The sequence below is a fragment of the Saccoglossus kowalevskii genome, chromosome 15 (assembly GCF_978046115.1).
Source record: "Saccoglossus kowalevskii chromosome 15, keSacKowa6.1, whole genome shotgun sequence".
In the NCBI taxonomy this organism is placed as follows: Eukaryota; Metazoa; Hemichordata; class Enteropneusta; family Harrimaniidae; genus Saccoglossus; species Saccoglossus kowalevskii.
In genome coordinates, this window is record NC_140655.1 from 5,774,986 (window position 1) to 5,792,285 (window position 17,300).

Here is a 17,300-nt window from a genome sequence, read left to right on the forward strand (position 1 = left end):
TTCAATGATTCATGTCAAATGTAAAAATAAAAATTCCATGGATTCTTTCCAATTACAAAAAATATCTTGTCAAAAAACATACAATTCATAAGTATCCCAATAGATGGTGTGCATCAATTACATTGTTACACTATCCATGATTGGCTGAAAGTCAGCTGATTGGGACGTGACCCTGGTCACAACACTGTATTTGTGCAAGCTTCTCATTACAATTTAAATTACTAAAATAATGAAATAATGTTTTCATTTCATTTCCAGGACCAGAACACTCCATTACATCTCGCTGCCTGTTTTGGATACACACCTATAGTGGAGAAGTTACTACATAAAGGTGCTAATGTGAATGCTGTCAATAAAGTGAGTGTGTTATCTATGCAGGTGTAGTATATCAGTGTGTATACATGTGCTATACCAACTCACTCGCATGCATATTCGAGATTTCGTGTGAAAAGGTGTTTTTGAGACTTCATATTGGGAAGAGAACCATTCATAAATGATTCTTGGAAGTAAATTAAGGTATAGATGCAGGTTTGTGGGCACTTGGGAGTGACATTTTTAGTCCCTGTTCGGACGTAGTCCGAAAACGGGAACTTATGTTTTGACTTCCATGTGTCCGTGGTGTGTGCGTGCGTGCGTCCGGAGCTGTATCTTAGAAATGCCTGGACCAATCACAATCAAACTTCACACATACATCATGCATGATATTATACATATGCACGTCAATTTGTTTCACGACCTGATTAAAGATAGCCAAATGGTGGCCATTTTTGTGCTAAAAATCATCAAAATCAAGTATTTCTCGGCTGTTTACAGATGGATTTTGTTCAAACTTAGTATATACATTAGGCATTATAGGACCTTGATGCACATCATTTTGTTTTACGATCTGATTCAAGATGGCCGAATGGCGGCCAATTTTTATGCTAACAAATCCTAAAAATCAAACATTTCTCGTCTGTTTACAGATGAATTTTGTTCAAACTTGGTATATACATTAGACATTATGGGACCTTGATGTAAATAATTTTGTTTTTCAGATAAAATTCAAAATGGCTGACTGGCGGCCATTTTGTATTAATGAATGTTCTCGTGCCATATCTCTGACTTGCTTTCACTGATTATGTTCAAATTTTAAATATTCATTACACATCATGTCATAGATAGGCAGATATATTGGTTTGACGATCCTATTAAAAATGGCCAAATGGTGGCCATTTTTGTGCTAAAAAATTATCAAATATCAAGCATTTCTGGCATTTCTGGATGGATTTTGATCAAACTTGGTACATATATTAGACATCACAGGTTCCTGATACACGTCATTTTATTTTTCAGATTGGATTCAAAATGGCTGTCTGGTGGCCATTTTGTTTTAATGAATGGGCTTCTAGACCCATATTTCCGACTTGTTTTGACTGATTATATTCAAATTTTAAATATTCATTATACATCATGTCATAGATAAACAGATAGATTGGTTTGACGATCCTATTCAAAATGGCCGAATTGGTGGTCATTTTTGTGCTAAAAAATCATCAAATATCAAGCATTTCTGGCATTTATGGATGGATTTCGTTCAAACTTGGTACACACGTTAGACATTACAGGTTCCTGATGCATGTCATTTTATTTTTCAGATTGGATTCAAAATAGCTGACTGGAGGCTATTTTGTTTTAATGATTGGGCTTCTAGACCCATATTTCCGACTTGTTTTGACTGATTATATTCAAATTTTAAATATTCATTATACATCATGTCATAGATAAACAGATAGATTGGTTTGACGATCCTATTCAAAATGGCCGAATTGATGGTCATTTTTGTGCTAAAAAATCATCAAATATCAAGCATTTCTGGCATTTATGGATGGATTTTGTTCAAACTTGGTACACACGTTAGACATTACAGGTTCTTGATGCATGTCATTATATTTTTCAGATTGGATTCAAAATAGCTGACTGGAGGCTATTTTGTTTTAATGATTGGGCTTCTAGACCCATATCTCTTAAATGCTTTGACTGATTATATTCAAATTTTATATATTCGTTATACATCGTGTTATATATATACATGTATAACAAAATGGCTGATTTTGAATGCTGTTCCAGAGCAATATCTCTCAATATGGACAAGTACTTGTTTGACGATCAGATACAAATGTCAATCATTTTAATGTTAAAAAATCATATTCCTGACATGGTTATATTCCAGCTATATTACTATAAACAAAACTATATATCTTAAATTTGATAACTAACGGGGACTGTGCCATGCATTGCCTTGTTTTTTTTTTTGCTTTTTATTATTCAAATAGTCTTGGCTATAGACTGTTAAAATTTTGCAAAATTGTGAATTGTGGGGCATACTGAAAAGATGATTTTAAATTATAGGTACAGGTGCAAACATTCTCTCTTTTCAATGCATAGCAAGATTTTGCAAGGCTGTACATAAATAATCAAAAAGAAACTTGCTGAAAAAAAAGTAATGACAGGATTTCCCTATTATGCACTAAATTTAACTTTTTACAAAACGATAATAGCTTTAAATTTGGAACTGTTACAGCCATTTTAATTGTGAGCATTAGCAATCTTCCTACTGAGTGAATGATCATGCAAATTAGCCATCATCTCGACTTGTGGTTTTCAGTTTACCAGGGAAGTTCAAATCTAAATAGCTCACAATTCTTGTTTATTTCAAGTGAAACTTTTATACAACGTTTATCAGTTGTTTATTAACAAATGGGCGACCAGGTGTGTATATAGTACTTTTTTTTCATATTACTATTGATGTCTGGGGATACATCAACAAAAATTCTTCTAATTACAAATAATATTTTGTTAAAAAACATACAATTCATAAGTATCCTGATAGATGGTGTGCATCAATTGCATTGTTACACTATCCATGATTGGCTGAAAGTCAGCTGATTGGGACATGACCCTGGTCACAATAATGTATTTGGCAATGTTATCAATAGTTCCTTGTGCAAGCCTCTGATTACAATGCAAATCACTAAGATAATGAAATAATGTTTTCATTTCATTTTCAGGACCAGAACACTCCATTACATTTTGCTGGCAGTTACGGATACACACCTATAGTGGAGAAGTTACTTCATAAAGGTGCTAATGTGAATGCTGTCAATAAAGTGAGTGTTTTATCTATGCAAGTGTAGTATATCAGTGTGTATACATGAGCTATACTAACTCACTCGCATGCATATTCCAGATTTCTTGTGAAAAGGTGTTTATTTTTGAGACTTGATATTGGGAAGAGAACCATTAATAAATGATTCTTGGAAGTAAATTAAGGTACTAGATGCAGGTTCGTGGGCACTTGGGAGTGACATTTTTTTTTTGCTTATTATTACCCAAACAGTCTTGGCTATAGACTTAAAATTTCGCAGAATTGTGAATAGTGGGGCATACTCAAGAGACGATTTTTAAAATATAAAAAACAGGTACAAACATTCTCTCTTTTCAATGCATAGCAAGATTTAGCAAAGCTGTACATAAATAATCAAGAAGAAACTTGTAGAAAAAAAAAATAATGACAGGATCTCCATATTATGCACTAAATTTAACCTTTCACAAAATGATAATAGGTTTAAATTTGGAACTGTTACAGCCATTTTAATTATGAGCATTAGCAATCTTCCTACTGAGTGAATGATCATGCAAATTAGCCATCATCTCGACTTGTGGTTTTCAGTTTACCAGGGAAGTTCAAATCTAAATTGCTCACAATTCTTGTTTATTTCAAGTGAAACGTTTATCAGTTGTTTATTAACAAATGGGCGACCACGTGTGTATATAGTACTTTTTTGTTTTCATATTACTATTGATGTCTGGGGATACATCAATAAAAATTCTTCTAATTACAAAAAATATTTTGTTAAAATCATACAATTCATAAGTATCCCAATAGATGGTGTGCATCAATTGCATTGTTACACTATCCACGATTGGCTGAAAGTTAGCTGATTGTGATATGACCCTGGTCACAACACTGTATTTGGCCATGTTATCAATACCGGTAGTTGCTTGTGTAAGCCTCTAATTACAATGCAAATCACTAAGATAATGAAATAATGTTTTCATTTCCAGGACCAGAACACTCCATTACATCTCGCTGCCTGTTTTGGATACACACCTATAGTGGAGAAGTTACTACATAAAGGTGCTAATGTGAATGCTGTCAATAAAGTGAGTGTGTTATCAATGCAGGTGTAGTATATCAGTGTGTATACATGTGCTATACCAACTCACTCGCACGCATATTCGAGATTTCGTGTGAAAAGGTGTTTTTGAGACTTAATATTGGGAAGAGAACCATTAATAAATGATTCTTGGAAGTAAATTAAGGTACTAGGTGCAGGTTCGGGGGCACTTTGGAGTGACATTTTTTTTTGCTTTTTATTATCCAAACAGTCTTGGCTATAGACTTAAAATTTCGCAGAATTGTGAATAGTGGGGCATACTCAAGAGACGATTTTTAATATATAGAAAACAGGTACAAACATTCTCTCTTTACAATGCTTAGCAAGATTTTGTAAAGCTGTACATAAATAATCATCTCGGCCCAACATACTCCCGGCGCAAACGAGTTGCTGGCAAACCTTTATCAAAGTATAGTGAGTTTGCTTAACTGTAGAATCAATGTAAAATGCTCAAATATTCGCTAAAGGGAACATTATAACATAGAATGATGCGGCATAGAAACAAATGAATATCTTGCCTAATTATGCAATATTCATTATACCGGTAATGAGAAATACTGTTCTTACTTATTTCTAGATGTTCAGTAATAAATCACTATTTTGAAAAGAGTTCTCTGATGATAACGAAAAGTTTGTAAAAAGTCAATGTGATTATTCACACAGAGTTATCATTGTACTGCATGGTGGTTCTTTGTTTGGCGAGTTGAGCTGCCTTTCTTTGTGATTGTCTGTGAATTTGCGTTGTGTTAGAATTGTCTACTTCATCATTGATCGGTTGTGAATTGATCAATGATGTTGCAGATATGTCCGTTGATATTTCTTCATCAGATTGCTTGCTGCTCGCAGAGTGTGTTGATATCTCTAGCGGATATAAACATGAAATGTCTTGGTTGGTCATTCCGCGTCTTGTCTTGATTTCTTCTGCGCGAAAAATACTGTCCTGTATCTAAACACTGATTGAGGCTGGACTGGTCCTTGCCAGTAGTTGCTGAACAGTCGTACACTATTCTAATTAGAGTAGACTCGCTGTCCTTCTTGACTGAGCGATGTGGTAAGTAGTGTCCGATGTCTGTAATATCATCGGTGACTCTCAATGAAACCTCTATGCAACTGATCATTGATAATTTTGTCATAAACTTTGACAAGATTGTCTGGTAGCTTGGCGATCATTTTTCTGGTGAGAGTATTTGCTGCTTGATACTTGGTATGTAGGGTAGGGTGATCCGGTTTCCAAGGTAATTTGGCTGTGTATCTTCCATCTTCGATGGTGAGGCAATGATCAATATATTGTGTGTATTGTTCATTTTGTGCTACTTTGAGTTCGCTTGACTTGATTGTATTAATGACACCAACTATCTCTAAATCCCAAAACGAGGTGACTAAACTATCGAGTTCAGTGTCTGGGATTTTCACACTGGATATATGAAATGTCTGGATATTTCTTCCACTCCGTCTAGTTGAAGGAATAGGTCCTGATAAGAGATAGCCGAAAGCGGAAGAAACTGCGACAGGACTGCAACCTCTAATGATGTGGGATCCAACATAGTCCCAATAATGGTCAGCACCAATCAATACATTCACAGTCATGTTAGTGTCGTGAGAAAGTGGGTGTATTGCGTAAATCGTACATGAGATTGTTATCTAAATTATTGGAAATTTCATCAACCATGAGCAAGTCGATTGCGCTCTTTATACCGTTTATCTGTAGAAGACCGACGGTGGTACGAGGTATCGTTTTATACCCTGTTTTCGGATTGGAAATTGATTTCAGATTGAGGGTTTCCACGTAATTGGGGTTTGCATTTATCGAACTTGCAAACTTTGTTGTCACAAAACTCCTATCAGCCTTCTCATCAAAAAGGACTGTAGCGACCCGAGAAATACCATTGCCAAGCGTGGTGATTCGTGCAGTTTTCAGCAAGACATGCGGTGGTGGGTCTGTATTTGACCACCCATTGAGAAATGGTCGCTTGGGAGAGTGATTTGATACATGCGCAAAATTTATGTGTGTATCTCTTGATTTATTTTGCTGCGTGTCTGTCGAAATAGTCGAGTGAATTGAAGTGTGATGCTTGCCTTTGCATGTGCGACAAGTCCAACGGGAGCGACATTCTCACAAAAGATGATGACCTAAACAATTAAAACAGAGCTTGTTATCATGAATAAATTTTAAACGATCTATGCGTGTTGCTATGGTACGACAGTCTGTGGTATAATGTTTACCATTACAGTAAGTGCAATGTGGTGATCTGGGTGTATACTGTTGTGATTTAGCATTGTTTTGTGCAGTGTGTGTTCTGGCATTAGCAGTATATTTTATTTTGTTAGAGACATGTGAATTGCATTAATAGTTACCATGGGTACCAGCTGCTTGTTATGACTGAGGATACTGACTGTTGGTGTTGAAGGCAGCAACAGATGATGGGTAGAGATCACTATCTGCAACGTCGTCTGATCCAATGTTGACAGCTTTGATTTCATGTAGCATAATTGGCTTTGCTGAGCATTGCCAAAGTTCACGTGTCATCCGTGTTGGCTCGAGTAAGTTGTCGTTGAAATTGAACTGGCAGTTGCTTGAGTAAAAACGGTATCATCAATAGCTTTTCGTAGTGAGATTCGTCCTGTCCAAGAGCCTTTAGTGAGCGAATAGTTGTGTCCAGATTATCGTGAAATGTTCGCAAGGATGTGGCGTTATAATCGGGTGGTGCACGCGTCCATAATGACTCCATGTGCTCTTGAATAATAAGTTGTGTCTGTTCGTAACACTTTTCTAGCAATGCGTAGGCCAGTTTGTAATTTTCGGCAGACATCTGATATCTGTCTATGAGTTGCTTGGCATCGTCGGCAATGAATGATCGCAAGTATGTAAACTTCTGTACATCGGTAATCTGCGTATTTGAATCAATCGTGGCCTTAAAATTGTCGTTGAATTCGTTCCATGTTAGTGGGTCTCCGCGGAAAATTGGTATCTCAATGCGAGGCAGTTGAACAGTTTTGAGTTGAGGTGGGTTGCGCTGAACACTGACTGATCGATGACTTGAGTCTGGAATTGAAACATCGGCTTGGAACAACAACAAAAAATAATAATAACGATAACAAAGGCGCGAAGACCTCGTGTCACATGACACGAAACTCAAGTTGTGATAGATCGGTTTTAAACCAATCACTGATCGTGATAATAACGTCATAGGTCAAATACAATGTATGATATAATAGAAATACGAATAATCTAAACTAAACATCAAAGCTATTGCTACACAAAAATAATACAGCAAATGGAATAATAATTATAGAAAACATTTTGATGTCTAACTAGACAATTCAACTTAATTAACAAACACACTTTGCATCTCGCCCGACAAAACTTTTATACAACGTTTATCAGTTGTTTATTAACAAATGGGCGTCCAGGTGTGTATATAGTACTTTTTTGTTTTCATATTACTATTGATGTCTGGGGATACATCAATAAACATTCTTCTAATTACATTTTGTTAAAAAATATAACAATTCATCAGTATCCCAATAGATGGTGGCATCAATTGCATTCTTACACTGTCCATGATTGGCTGAAAGTCAGCTGATTGGGACATGACCCTGGTCACAATAATGTATTTAGCAATGTTATCAATAGTTCTTTGTGCAAGCTTTTGATTACAATGCAAATCACTAAGATAATGAAATAATGTTTTCATTTCATTTCCAGGACCAGAACACTCCATTACATCTCGCTGCCTTTAATGGACGCACACCTACAGTGGAGGAGTTACTACATAAAGGTGCTAATGTGAATGCTGTTGATAAAGTGAGTGTGTTATCTATGCAAGTGTAGTATATCAGTGTGTATACATGTGCTATACCAACTCACTCGCATGCATATTTCAGATTTCTTGTGGAAAGGTGTTATTTTTGAGACTTGGGAAGAGAACCAGTCATAAATGATTCTTTGAGGTAAATTAAATGATTTTCTCGATGAATTTAAGAAAAATATTTGGTAAAGTTCAAACGGTAATATATCTGGCAAACGAAGGAATGGATCAGTTTGTAAATATTCATTTTCAGTGGGCTAAACCTGCCTACTGTTCTTATCCTTAATATGTGTACTACTGTACACTCGGTGATTTTCTCATGTTGTAACAGCTGTTGTACATACTTCCAAGTTAACCTAACCTGTACTTCTGATCACTGCCCAATTTTAGTCTCATTATTTCTGAATGTGAATGCAATGACTAATGCAAATTAAAAAACTCACACCGTTACCAGCTAAAAGTATATGGGACAACGAGACAAAAAGGAAATTTATTTCATGTCTAGAGATTTAATTAATACAATTACTAATACTCGTAATAACTGTTGATTTAGCAGTTAATGAATTTTAATAGCAATATTTTAATAACCTCTAAAACTAAAACCATCAGGAGGATTATAGACCTGAAATGAAAAAAAAAAATATGAATAAAAATTTAAAAACTGCACTAAAATGCTTCAAAGGTTTTTTAAGGGATTCAATATTTCGTGGTAATTAAAAAGACAAAAAATGATTAAAAACTTCCACAAGATTATATACAAGTTCACTTACTTTGATACTTGGTATATGTGTACTTTAGGTGGACATCTAACAAATTCATCGATTTATTTTGGGATATCTTCAAATCTCTAATTTTGATGAATATTTTTGGTAAAAAGTGATATTTTTATAATGGCCTAGCGGTGGCCATTTTGTTTTAATTAATGCTGTTCAAGAGCAGTATCTGTCATTATGGACAAGTACTCGTTTGACGATCAGATACAAAATTTCAATCATTTTAATGTTAAAAAATCATCATAATCAAGCATCAGCTTCTGGATTCATATCATGGTTGTCTAGGTTAGGTCTAGAGTACTAGTGTACATCCACATATAAAAACAATTTGTAAGTGTACATAAAGAGCCACAATGATACTTTACTATACAAGCCCTTGTTAAGTAACTTGACCGGGTTTACATAAAATCATGTTGAATCACAGTTGGGGTCACTCACTCTCATGACTACAATGTCTAGAAGACGAATGTGCTGCATTGTTTCTCTTGTCTTGTGTGTTTTTTTTTTTTAGCCCTTGCTGAATCTCCGATCCGGGCGGGGGTAGTAATTTGGGTCGTGTCTGTGCATCCGTGTGTGCACATTTTCACGTTACCAGCTTTTTCTCACACATGTGTGATCCAATTCAGTTCAGAGCTGGTACAGAGACAGGAATTGATGGTGCTATTATGCACATCAAGTTATTTTTTCGATTCTTCAAAGTTTCACTGTGTTTTTTTTTTATTTTTAACATTTTCCCTTCAAAACTGCTGGAAAATCCGACTTGTCTCGAAATTACCCGAGTTTAATCCGAGTCTTGATGACGCATACGCAGTTCTTGTCTCGGTGGAAATCACAGTCATTTTTGTGTGAGGATATTGTATCCCGGAATTGTATCATTATTTGCGCAACGCTTATTTGGACAAAATTGTGTCTCGTCAATTTCAAAGGTAAGAAACTGTGCTTGTTATAATATTTATACACTTTGAATTATCGTAAATTGAAAGTTAACCTCGTGATTTAAGGTAGCGAGACTATTATTTGTGTTGAAAATTACGATTTTCACATTTATTTATTAATTGATGAAATGCGCCATAAACTTTCATATGATAAAGTCAATATAACATAGAATGTCATGTAAGTTGGTTAAAATATAGATTTTCTGAAGGGAAGCAAGGCAGCCTCAGTAGTGTTTTCCAAAATCAACAACACAGGTTTAATCTGTGTGCCTATAAGTTTCAAAGATAAACTCAAGACAAAGCAATGTTAGGATGTGTTATCAGTAGCTATCTGACACACAATGAGTGTTTCCAAACATTTGAGTGGTTTGTCTCCGCCCCTGTTTGTTTCACAGATTAGTCATTTGCATATGAATGTGTCAGACACAAGGTCACACAGCCACTGAAAAAAAATCATTGATTTTGGTGTTTTCATATGCCGAATTTATCCAATTATAGCTATCCCATTTCTTTATTTTTTTGGTTTCCAATAGACTTACACATTTGGATGTCCCTACACATGGTAAAACAGACTTTGATGGGAAAACAAATTGATTGTGCCGATAAACAAGCTTGAAAATCTTTGCTGTGACTTCATGGACGTTTTCTAGGAGTTTACGTTTTTCAAAATACAAGGTCTTTAACAAAAAATAACGTATACTTATTGTCGTCGGATTAACACCAAATTTTCACAGCTTTAAGGTGACAATGAGAGGAACTTGAATGTGTCCAGACAAACTATTTCATCGATTATTTACCAACGAGTTGTGGTTTGAGTTGGGGGCAATGCGACTAAAACAGTAATTGAAATTCAGGACACTATTTTTTAAAACGCGTTGCTTGAATAAAACTAACCAGACACATTCAATTTACCAGACTATTGAACAACTAGGAAAAGTGAAAAAAATACTTCTTATCGCCAGCATAAATGCGTAATTATTTTTTTACAGAAAAAGTAATTTTTCACCTTTGATTGAGTAACGCGTCGTAGATTGCAGATACGGGCATGCAAAATACACTTGTGAAAAGCTTGAAGTCTGGCGATTCTAAAAATATATACTTTCCCGGGTCTATTTGTAGTCATTTAGTCACAATTAGAAGATGAAAACAAGTATGCAAATAATAGTCCCGCTACCTTAAGAGGTTTGCAGTGCTCTCTCCGGGATTTAAACGTCGTGGTGGTGTTGGCGCAATGCTGCTTTGAGACGCTTGCCAGACTCTGCCCCGCTCAAAATCATTATCGCCATGCTTGATTTCCGCAACATTTACATTATGATTTCCATAGCTATTGTTCTATGAGATGCGTTCTCGCTGTTCATAAACAGCCATAAACAAGTTTAGTTGGGTCGGCATGTACTTATTGAAAGTGTTGGTTTATTTACGTAATCCACTGATCACGCCATATGCAAAGTTAAAAATATGTCGCTACTGGGAGAGCTTGCCCAGAACGCTACATGTCCCAAATAAACGTACCGGTACGTTTATTTTTTTTCCCCGAAAATTTCCACCCGGTACATTCTTATTTGGGACGGTACGTTTATTTATTTTTCTAAATCGGGCCCATTAAAAAAAAATCATGCCTTTTTTCTCATGAAAAACGAAGCCAAAAGATCGCACTAAAACTTGATCGATACTGCCGACCATTCCGTGCATTTTCTATCGACGCACGACGGCACGCAAATCAAGAAAAGTATTGTCCTTGCAACAATTTCGCGCATTACGTCACCATTGTACAGTGACTGATTTTAATAATAATAATAATAATAATAATAATAATAATAATAATATAATATTTATTCAACATTAAAACAAACTACAGTGAGTTGTTCTAAGGTCATATAAAAATAAAATAAACTACATTAAGATACAGTAAAGTTAACCAACTAAACAGAATGCTAAATAAAGCTAAATAATATTACAAACACATTTAGAACCACAATAAACTTGTAGGATACAGTACAATACAATACACAAACTAGTATTGCTAAGGAGTGGAAAATCACATTCACATTAGAGTCATAACTATGGAAAGAATATTTTTATATTAGGTGGAGCTGCTCATATATCATCTGCATACATTTTTGTATGTATTGTGCAGTTTCCCAGCCAGTCCGACTCGAGTAGTGATTGGTTTGCTATTTCATTTCATCTTGCAGCCTTTCAAACAGTATATTGCTAGACATGCATCAATTGTTGCCCATTTATATTCCTAATGCAATTTCTTTCTCACTGGTATAAATATATTAAGTAATATGTTTTCGTACTGAAAAGACGATGCACAAATATCTTTTTTAATTAAATTTAACAGCTAATGGGAGCACATATGCTACAACCTCTGCTTACTTTTGACTAAATGTTTTTTTGTTTTTTTCAGGTGCAGAGCCAGAAGTTTTTTCTCAGAAAGCAAAGCCACTGGAACTGCATATATTACAAAAGCATACTATTCGCTGCATGTCTGACAATTGTATGAAGTTTCGCAGATCCTCTTTTTTTTTACTTTGAGAAGTGCTGTCAACCAAAGCATAAATATGTGTTTCTCTGTACATAAAAGTTCAATTTCACACGATTTGTTAATATTAATGTATGATAATAAAAACTTGATAATATTTTTCAGGATTCTTGCACTTTATTTGTATCATTGTCATATGAGAAGTACTCTTGTCCTTATTTAGAGATATTGAAACTAATTCAGGGCCACAAACTACATGTAGATCTGTACATGAAGTACATGGGAAGTAAAGTTGTTGACACAGGTAATGTACACCAAAGATCATTGCAGTTTCTCAGTTCCTCATCTGGTGCTAGTACTTGTATGACAAACGGTATCTTTGCCCTGTTACTGACTAAATATCAGTTTTTCGCTGGAATAGTTCTGTGATTGACAGTGTTCTTGTATTAGGAATACAGTTGTACAAGGAAGTTTATCCAAACAGACACAACACTGACTCTTCAACATATTTGCAGAATGATGTGATTTGCATACTTGCATGTCATTTTACCTGTTGTACTTGTTTGTTGCTCTCTGGTGTTCTTCCTGAGATCAGGATGGAGAGTGCTACAAACTTGAAAATGCCATAGAAATCATGTTTGACAATTTTTGTCAACTTTCAAATGACAACAAGTGAAGGCAGTGTCATTCATGACTTGTTTGATTGAATACATTTTTACGGCTTGGAGGACATTTTTTTCCTTAAAAATCTAAAAAAACAAGCTTTTTCTCAGATATGTTTTATCCAGTTTTGTTCAAAGTTGGTACAGGGACAGGTAATAATTGTTTACAAGTGCACATCGCATTATATGTTTAACAAGTTATAAATTGTTTCAGAATAAAGCCAAATGAATATTTTTTTTTACCCCACCTCCCTAAAATTTGACACAAACCCAGTTCAATATAAGTTTTTTTAGCTCCGCTGTCGACTTTGTCGAGCGGAGCTTATCATATGAGTGATTGTCCATCGTTGTCTGTGTCAATGTTTTACTTTTTCGAGTTCTTCTTGAAAACTACAAGCCTGAATGCTTTGATACTTGGTGTATATGTACCTTGGGTAGACCTCTCTCAGATTTGTCCATTTCATATCTTCAATTCTCTAATTTTGGTGAATATTTTTGTAATTTTTGATAAAAAGTGATATTTTCAACTTCTTGTTAAAAACCGCAAGTCCAATTGCTTTGATATTACATATATAGGTACTACATGTGGACCTCTCTCATATTTGTTCATTTCATGATGATATCTTCAATTCTCTAATTTTGGTGAATATTTTTGGTAAAAAGTGATATTTTCGACTTCTTGTTAAAACCGCAAGTCCAATTGCTTTGATATTACATATATAGGTACTACATGTGGACCTCTCTCATATTTGTTCATTTCATGATGATATCTTCAATTCTCTAATTTTGGTGAATATTTTTGGTAAAAAGTGATATTTTCGACTTCTTGTTAAAACCGCAAGTCCAATTGCTTTGATATTACATATATAGGTACTACATGTGGACCACTCTCAAAGTTGTTTATTTCATGATGATATCTTTAATTTTCTAATTTTGGTGAATATTTTTGTCATTTTTGGTAAAAAGTGATATTTTCAACTTCTTGTTAAAAACCGCAAGTCCATTTGCTTTGATATTACACATATAGGTACTACATGTGGACCTCTCTCATATTTGTTCATTTCATGATGATATCTTCAATTCTCTAATTTTGGTGAATATTTTTGGTAAAAAGTGATATTTTCGACTTCTTGTTAAAACCGCAAGTCCAATTGCTTTGATATTACATATATAGGTACTACATGTGGACCTCTCTCATATTTGTTCATTTCATGATGATATCTTCAATTCTCTAATTTTGGTGAATATTTTTGGTAAAAAGTGATATTTTCGACTTCTTGTTAAAACCGCAAGTCCAATTGCTTTGATATTACATATATAGGTACTACATGTGGACCACTCTCAAAGTTGTTTATTTCATGATGATATCTTTAATTTTCTAATTTTGGTGAATATTTTTGTCATTTTTGGTAAAAAGTGATATTTTCGACTTCTTGTTAAAACCGCAAGTCCAATTGCTTTGATATTACATATATAGGTACTACATGTGGACCTTTCTCAGATTTGTTCATTTTGTGATGATATTTTCAATTCTCTAATTTTGATGAATATTTTTGTAATTTTTGGTAAAAAGTGATATTTTCGACTTCTTGTTAAAAACCAATAGTTCAATTGCTTTGATATTACATATATAGATACTACATGTGGACCTTTCTCAGATTTGTTCATTTCGTGATGATATCTTCAATTCTCTAATTTTGGTGAATATTTTTGTCATTTTTGGTAAAAAGTGATATTTTCGACTTCTTGTTAAAAACCGCAAGTCCAATTGCTTTGATATTACATATATAGGTACTACGTGTGGATCTCTCTCAAATTTGTTCATTTCATGATGATACCTTCAATTCTCTAATTTTGATGAATATTTTTGTCATTTTTTGTAAAAAGTGATATTTTCTTCTTGTTGAAAACCACAATCATTTATGGTGAAAAATTATATTTTTAAATTCTTGTTGAAAACAGCAAGTCCCATTGCATTGATACTATGCATATTGTTCATTTTCTGTTGATATTTTCTGTTCTTTAATTGAAATGTGCATTGCTAACAGCGGAGCTATCTCAGCCGAGAGGCTGCTTGTTCAATTTTTTTCTGAGCGAGGCCTTTGACATGACATGACATGACATGTCATGTCTTGTATCATAAGCAATTTGTTTATTTTGAGTTTTATTTTGTTTAACATTGTTTTAATTACAAATTTATGTTTGTGTTTATAATTTTATCTCATGTCAGTCAGGACATTGTGTAGTTTCTCATTAGCACAGACCAGAAACAATTTGGCAATGTTTGCTCTTTCTATCATTCCCACATAAACAGTGCACGTATGATGTATATAGTATTATGTGTTTTTATTAACCTCGTCACAATCAGAAATATACTACACAGTAACCATGCACAGAATGTTGAGCTAAGGTGTATATAACATAAACGCATTAGTATTAAAGTTTACTCTACACTGTATTTATGACACGATATTATTATATTTATTTCAGTACAACAAGACTCCACTGCACTATGCAGTAGAAAAAGGTGATCATGAATCAGTTCAGATATTGATATCAGCAGGTGCTAATGTAGACGTAGTTGATGAGGTAATATGTAGTATCAAAATCAAGCATTTATGGATGGATTTTGTTCAAACTTGGTATATACATTGGACATTATGGGACCTAAAAAATCGTCAAAAATCAGACATTTCTGGCATTTCAGAACTGAATCTTGTCGTTTATAGATGGATTTTGTTCAAACTTGTTACATACATTAGACATTATAGGTTTGTGATGCTCGTCATTTTATTTTTCAGATCGGATTCAAAATGGCTGACTAACAGCCATTTTGTTTTAATGAACGCACTTTTAGAGCCATATCTCTGATATTTATATATTCATTATAGATCATGTTATAAATATACAGATGTATTCAAAATGACTGACCGGTGGCAATTTTGTTTTAATCAATGCTGTTCCAGAGAAGTATCTCTCAATATGGCTAAGTACTCAATTGACAATCAGATACAAAATGTCAATCATTTTAATGTTAAAAAATCATCATAATCAAGCATCAACTTCTGGATCCATAGCTCTGACATGTTTATGTTTCAGCTATATTACTATAAACAAAACTATATACATCTTAAATTTGATAACTAACTGGGACTGTGCCATGCATGGCTTGTTTCATATCAGAATTGTTCTGAATTATAGTAAACTATATATTTTATTAAAGCTCTCATTTCATACTTCCTAAATTTCTTCCTAAATGTCAGGGTTAATATTATGATGCATTGAAACAATAGATGTACTGATATATGCCAACCCATCTCAACATCAAACACAGACTAAAACTAAAAGCATCAGGAGGATTATAGACCTAAAATAAATAAAATTAAATATGAATAAAAGGTGGTTTGACAGTGACTGCTGTCAACTAGGAATAAATTTAAAAACTGCACTAAATTGTTTTAAATGGATCCAATATTTCGTGCTAATTAAAAAGACAAAAAATGATTAAAAACTTCCACAATATTAGATACAAGTTCACTTACTTTGATACTTGGTATATGTGTACCTTAGGTAGACATCTACCAGATTCATTTATTGCGGGATGTTTTCAAGTCTCTAATTTTAATGAATATTTTTGTTGTTTTTGGTAAAAAGTGCTGTTTTCGACTTCTTCTTGAAAAAACGGCAAGCCTGATTGCTTCAATATTTCATATGTAGATGTTTTATATGTGATGGCCATGTCAAATCATCTAATAGTTATTCACAGACAGATCTGAAACCCAAGTTAATTGATCTGTACTATTTAATAATTTTTTCTTAAAAATCCACTCATTGTCCAATTTAATGATTCATATCACATGTAAAAATAAGATTTCTATTGATGTTTTGGGATACATCAATAAACATTCTTTCCAATTACAAAAAAAAAATTTGTTAAAAGTCATACAATTCATAAGTATCTCAATAGACGGTGTGCATCACTTGCATTGTTACACTATCCATGATTGGCTGAAAGTCAGCTGATTGGGATATGACCCTGGTCACAACACTGTGTTTGGCCATGTTATCAATAGTTGTGTTCACGTTACACGAAGTACGGGCTAAGATTTAGGCTGATTTAGGCTTATCTAGCATATTTGCATTTTGGCTAGACCCAATTGTGTCCACGCACAGGGAGGGCCAGTCGTTAGCACGGGCTAAGAGGCGCCATCAGTCAGTGACCTTTGGCAAGCCGCTATTTACGAACGAAAAATGAATGACACGCGCGAGGTTCTATTTCTGCTGCTGACATGTTTTGTTCTAATTTTGAAGCGACATGCACAGGAACGCGAGAGAAGACGGACCCAACTTATTTGGATGCACAGAAACAGTATACAACGGCATAACAGAATACAGAGTTTTATTAATGCATGT

The 17,300-nt window shown here is 34.2% G+C and overlaps 1 protein-coding gene across 1 annotated transcript; it reads right to left on the reverse strand.

The window, feature by feature from the left end:
• Positions 1 to 5,297: 5,297 nt before the first annotated feature.
• LOC146733883 (uncharacterized) lies at positions 5,298 to 5,807 on the reverse strand. Its single transcript, XM_085490798.1, has one exon. The coding sequence runs from the start codon at positions 5,805 to 5,807 to the stop codon at positions 5,298 to 5,300; it is 510 nt and encodes a 169-aa protein (XP_085346924.1).
• Positions 5,808 to 17,300: the final 11,493 nt, after the last annotated feature.